General features: G+C 46.9%; 1 protein-coding gene across 1 annotated transcript in view; it reads left to right on the forward strand.

The window, feature by feature from the left end:
- The window catches only part of elp3 (elongator acetyltransferase complex subunit 3), a 44,202-nt gene extending 39,956 nt beyond the window's left edge, over positions 1 to 4,246 (forward strand). The window contains exons 11-12 of the mRNA XM_063222239.1: positions 201 to 303; positions 3,315 to 4,246. Coding sequence (XP_063078309.1) covers positions 201 to 303; positions 3,315 to 3,391 — 180 coding nt within the window. The 3' untranslated portion in view covers positions 3,392 to 4,246. The remainder of the gene's footprint in view (positions 1 to 200; positions 304 to 3,314) is intronic.
- The last annotated feature ends 2,276 nt before the right edge of the window (positions 4,247 to 6,522 follow it).

Raw genomic sequence — 6,522 nt, forward strand, 5'->3', positions numbered from 1 at the left:
GTATGTGTATTTCAGTCAAATGTCAAACATTTTATTTATTTCTTTGTGAAACCTACATGTGTTTTTTTTAGACTCCATGTTTATGTGTCATGTGTCTTGTGGTTCTGATGTAAGGACAGCCATCTTCTCTTTTATACTGCAAACCCAGTTTACCTTCGGGTACCAATAAAGTTGAACTGAACTGAACTGAACTGAACTGAACCCCTCCTCCTCCTCTTCAGGGTTTTGGGATGCTCCTGATGGAGGAGGCGGAGAGGATCTCCCGCGAGGAGCACGGCTCCAGCAAACTGGCTGTCATCTCAGGTAAACCACACGCACACAGGCACACGCATGCACACACACACACACACACAAACACGCACGGTGCACACACACAAAAAAATGAAAACATAACTACATCGGTTTGCAAGTCACTCTTGTCCACTGCTCTGCCTCGGGCACTTGATCACAAACTGGGTCTCTGTCTCTCTCCTTCCCCTCTCACTCTCTCTGCATCCCTTTCTCTGTCTCTCCCTCTTATGCTCTCTCTCTCTCTCTCTCTCTCTCTCTCTCTCTCCCTCTCCCTCTTGTGCTCTCTCTCTCTCTCTCTCTCTCTCTCTCTCTCTCTCTCTCTCTCTCTCTCTCTCTCTCTCTCTCTCTCTCTCTCCCTCTTGTGCTCTCTCTCTCCCTCTCCCTCTCATGCTCTCTCTCTCTCTCTCTCTCTCTCTTGTGCTCTCTCCCTCTCTCTTACTTTTTCCTCCCTCTCTCCCTCTCTGTCTCTCGTGCTCTCGTTCTTTGTATCCGTTTCTGTATCTCTCTCTGTATGCTGCTTACCTCCTCCTCAGCCTGAGGAGAGAGAGAAGTAGAGAGGGATACAGAGATGCAGAGAGAGAGAGATGCAGAGAGGGAGAGAGACAGAGAGAGAGAGGAAAAAGTAAGAGCGAGACGGAGAGTGTGTTAGAGAGAGAGAGAGAGAGACAGAGACAGAGGTAGAGAGAGAGAGAGAGAGAGAGAGAGAGACACACAGAGACAGAGGTAGAGAGAGAGAGAGATTCCATCTCTGTGCTGGATATAGACTGCCATATCAAGATGAAGTAGCTAACAAGCTGCGGTGTAGCGGTGTATGTGTGTGTGTGTGTGTGCGCGTGTGTGTGTGGTGTGATGCGGTCCTGCTTTAGTGAGCAGACTCATTGTGGAGCAGAGCTGTGAAATTCAGGCTGTGATAAAATAAAAGTCCTTTGAAATCTGTAACTATGAAATCCTGAATGAGGCCTGATTGTCTCCTCTATGCCCGTAAGATTGTCTATGCCCATAGTCAGGAGAGGAGAGGGGAGTCCGCATCTGCTATAAATAAACAGCCACAGTGATTTTCTGGTGTGTTTTTTTTCTGCCTTGTTTGTAGGGCTGCACGGTTATGGGAAAAATGATAAATCACGACTACTTGGGTCAAAATTGAAATCATGATTATTAATCACGACTATTAATAACAATAAACAACTCAGTTTGGTGGACAATGTTATTAAGAAATCACAAATGCAATATAACAATAATTTATTATAAGGGATGAACAAAATACAACTGGAGTGTAATAATTATGTTAAAGCCAATAGCATGAAGCTTAGGTGGGCCTACAGTTTTTTTTCGGCTAATCTAACTCATTATGCAGCCCTACTTGTTAGCCAAGTCAAGGTTTATTTATAATGCACTTTTAAAACAACAAAAGCAGCTGACCAAAGTGAAGGCCTAAATACAAAGGACTTGAGGAGGAATATGAAACAACACAGACAAAGAGACTGGAAGACAATCATAAAAAAGCACAAGCATTAATACACGATACGGTATAGCTGAAATACTAAGCTAGAACAAGTCAATATCAATAAAAATAGATATCTAGTGTAAATACACCAATGAAAATAACAGAAATAGGGCATGTCAATACATAAGAGGGGTGTCTGACTTACAAGTAAAGATATTGTTTAGATATGTTTGGGCTCTTTAGGGGACGTTTATGAGTTATATCATCTATCACATTCGTAAAGAAATTAGCCAGTTGTTTTTTTTCCGAGATAAGAAAATGGATGGTCACGATAACTTTTACATTGCACTTAGCTGACGCTTTCATTTATTCAAAGCGACTTACAGTTATTATTTTTCAGGGTATCTGTTACAGTCCCTGGAGCAATGTGGAGTTAGGTGCCTTGCTCAAGGGCACTTCAGCCATGGATGGAGTTGAACAGTAGGGAGAGGTTAGGGGGGATTTAAACTGCAACCCCTAGATTGAAAGACCAACTCTCTAACCCAGTGTTTCTCAACAGGGGTGCCGGGGCACCCTGGGGTGCCGCGGGCCACCCTTAGGGGTGCCTCGGAAACGTGGCTGATAAATAAATGATGTAATGTAATACATATTTGTCGAAATTGATAAGTTAATGCTAGTCAGTGGACTCTTTTATCTGCCATTTACGCACAATAAAGTAACTATAGGTCGCCCCAGTCAACTGCAACTTCGAATGAAGGTCGTGTGACGTCTCCAAATGTGTCACTTTTCTAAGCTTGTGTGGTATCAGATGCGATGCCATGTTGCGGCTTGTTGGTTTGGGGTGCCTTGACATTTTTCATGAATTGAAAGGGTGCCTTGCCTAAAAAAGGTTGAGAAACACTGCTCTAACCACTAGACCAGGCCACGGCTGCCCCAGTATGAAGAGGGCTCCACAGACACGGACATTACGGATGGTGTCCTTAGTCCAGTCGGTTCGTTTAGTTGCTTGTAACCGCAAACACCTTCTGGATCTTCTATGCTTCTGGGACAGCCTACTCCCTCTCAGAATGTCTTCTCTCTTCAGGGTCTGCGGCGCGTTGTCTGTTTGTGTTTGTATTTGTGTTGCGAGCGCAGTCAGTGACGATGTAACTTTGAAAGGGGTCAATTAGCACTGTGGCCATGTTAGCAACGCCTCTGGGCATCTGCTCTACTCTGGCTGGATCAGGCCCAGAGTCCCCATGTAGCGTATCCATATGGGCCCATATCTCAAGTTTCACATTTCTTTATTAGAGGATAGCCTCTTTAGATAAAAATCTGGTTTTCAGAGAGGGTCCTCATCCTATCAACCAAAGTCTCTGATCTCTATCGTAGCTCTACCATAGCTGATGGATGCTGTACTCGAATGGACCTAACATGCACTCTGATGTTACACAGTAGCCAAGAGGAATGCTTTGGTCTGATTCTCTGTCGTAATCTCGTATTGTGTATAATGACAATAAAAGCATTCTATTCTATTCTATTCTAATCTAATCTAATCTATTCTAATCGGTCCCTTTCTCTGCTGTTTTCATGTCTGCAGGGGTGGGAACAAGAAACTACTACCGCAAGATGGGCTACGAGCGGGAGGGGCCTTACATGGTCAAGAGGCTCGACTGACCGTACAAGAGGCTCGACTGACCGTACAAGAGACTCGACTGACCGTACAAGAGACTCGACTGACCGTACAAGAGACTCGACTGACCGTACAAGAGGCTCGACTGACCGTACAAGAGACTCGACTGACCGTACAAGAGACTCGACTGACCGTACAAGAGGCTCGACTGACCGTACAAGAGACACAGACTTTGCTCACAGCGGCAGCCACAAACATATTTAACAGGAACTGTTACTCTATATAACGGGACATTAGTACTGTTTCTCTTTTTTGGCGTTGAGAGACTGAAGCAAAAGGAGTGACCTTTGGAGAATGCAACACCTGTTTGAATTGAGCTTCACACCTCTATACAGTTGTGTGTGTGGACGCACGCGTGTGGGTGGACGTCTTGAGGACTTGCCAGGACACGTCAAGACACTCCTGAGGACCTTTGCAGACTTTTTGTTGTTGTTGTTTTTGCCGTTTTTCAGTTGCTTCAATGCCAATGCCAATGCCATGTTCCAATTGGTGCCTTTCATTTAATAGCCTACTGTGGTGTGTTGAAAGTGTGTATGTGTAACCACCACACAGACAATATATTGCTGCCCAGTTGGTAAGGCCTCTGTGCTACTCTGTATGGCAGGAGAGATGAGTACTCTTGTCTTGCAGACATCTGGATACAGTAGCTGGACATAAGAGATGAGACCTCTTGGCCTCTAGTCATCAGTATAGATGGACATGGAAGATGGATATTGTATTGTATTCATCTGTACTGTTTACAGTAGATGGATATTGGAGATGGGAGAGGCCATAGGGGATAATATGAGGCTTCCGCACATTATAAACGCACAAAAAGACCTCTCTCTCTCTGCCTCTCTATCTCTCTCTATATCTCGCTCTGCCTCTCTCTCTGCCTCTCTCTCTCTCTCTCTCTCTCTCTCTCTCTCTGCCTCTCTCTCTCTCTCTCTCTCTCTCTCTCTCTCTCTCTCTCTTTCTCTTTCTCTCTCTCTCTCTCTCTTTCTCTCTCTCTCCTCTGCTCTCTCTATCTCTCTCTCCTCTCTCTCTCAGGCATAGGAGGCACCAGTTGATCAATTAGGGAAGTCTTTATTCCTCTTCTTTATTGTTTTCTTTGCCCAGTTCCTTTCTGAAATTGTATTTTCTGTGCCGCCTAGTCTTTTTAACGGGGAAGGGCCCCACCCCCTAATAAAGCCCCACCCCCTAATTATGTTGTATACTGACGGCCATCGAAGAGAAATTAATTTTTCTGGGAGCAGTCCCAGGGTGTTCAACATGGGATGTCGATTTTGTCTGGAATAAAAAGTATTTTAATCACAGCCTACCCTCCTTGCTGTGTGTGTGTGCTTATGTTTCTGTGGTCATCTGACAGTGTGAGACTAGAATGGACCAAATTCATTCGGGCTCCTGTCAACCAGTGGAGAGAGGAGAGGAGATGGAGAGGAGAGGAGAGAGAAGAGGGAGAGAGGGAGAGAGAGTGATGAGGAGAGGAGAGGAGAGGAGAGGGGAGAGAAGAGAAGAGGAGAGGATGTGTCACTGAGTCCATAATATAGAGAGGGCGAGTTGGAGAGAAAGGGCCAGTTTGTACTACTGAGCTACAAAGCCTATTCTAGGAGTCAGTCCGACTCATACACCTCCCTCTCCTCCTCAACAACCCTTGAAAAGCTTTGGCCAGGGCCTCCGCTAGACATAAGCAGAGCACGCAGGGTGTCTAGAGCACCAACCACTTTGCCCCCAAAATTGGGGCCTCTGAAATTGAGATTGACTAAATAGCATCATGAAAAAGCATTGAATTACATTACAAAACATATTATTTATTAGATTATTATTATTATTATTATTTTTATTAGGTTTATGAGGGGGGGCTCCTGTCCAGTTATATGCTTAGGGCCTCCAAAACCTTACAGCAGCGGCCCAACTCCTACACCCTCCTCTCCTCTCCTCTTCTCCTCTCCTCTCCTCTCCTCTCCTCTCCTCTCCTCTCCTCTCCTCTCCTCTCCTCTTCTTCTCTCCTCTTCTCCTCTCCTCTCCTCTCCTCTCCTCTCCTCTCCACTCATCTCATCTCCTCTTCTCCTCTCCTCTCCTCTCCTCTCCTCTCCTGTCGCTCTCTCCTGCTTTCTGCCTCCTCTCCTCCTCTCCTCTCCTCTCCTCTCCTCTCCTCTCCTCTTCTCCTCTCCTCTCCTTCTCTCCTCTCCTCTCCTCTCCTCTTCTCCTCTCCTTTCCTTTCCTTTCCTTTCCTCTCCTCTCCTCTCCTCTCCTCTCCTCTCCACTCTTCTCTCCTCCCCAAATCATACACCCTCCTCTTCTCTTCTCTCCTCTTCTCTTCTCTTCTCCCCAACTCATACCACCTCCTCTCCTCTCCTCCCTCCTCCCATCTCCTCTCCTCCCCTCCCCTCCTCTCCTCTCTTCTCTTCTCTTCTAGTCTCCTCTACCCCCCCCCCTCATCTCCTCTCCTCTATCCCCCTCCCCTCTCCTCTCCTCTCCTCTCCTCTCCTCTCCTCTTGTCTCCTCTCCTCTCCTCTACCCCCCTCTCCTCTCCTCTCCTCTCCTCCCCTCTCCTCTCCTCTCCTCTACCCCCCTCTCCTCTCCTCTCCTCTCCTCTCCTCTATCCCCCTCTCCTCTCCTCTCCCCTCCTCTCCTCTCCTCTCCTCTATCCCCCTCTCCTCTCCTCTCCTCTCCTCTCCTCTCCTCTCCTCTCCTCTCCTCTTCGTCTGCTTCATTTCCCGCCTCAGTGCAGCTTTTACGGCTCCATCTCGTAGCCAGTGTGGAGTGGATAATGTCTTCATGCTTTTAAAGCGCGATCTTTGATTAACTTCGTCACGACCAGTGCGTTTGAGGTGTGTGTGTGTGTGTGTGTGTGTGTGTGTGTGTGTGTGTGTGTGTGTCACCTGAAAATCGTTGGCTGTAGTCCGATGATGATGAAATCACTCTTCCATTCCATGTGGTGTGCACATCCTCCATCCTCACTTGATGTGCTCCGAGCAACAACCCGGTGCGTTTGAGGTGTGTGTGTGTGTGTGTGTGTGTGTGTGCGTCACCTGAAAATGGTCACACACACACACACACACACACACACTCACAGAGCTCTGAGCATCTACCCCGCCCGCCCGCGTGCTCGCCTGTTCTATTCTGCTCTCCT

The sequence above is a fragment of the Engraulis encrasicolus genome, chromosome 18 (assembly GCF_034702125.1).
Source record: "Engraulis encrasicolus isolate BLACKSEA-1 chromosome 18, IST_EnEncr_1.0, whole genome shotgun sequence".
Classification (NCBI taxonomy): Eukaryota; Metazoa; Chordata; class Actinopteri; order Clupeiformes; family Engraulidae; genus Engraulis; species Engraulis encrasicolus.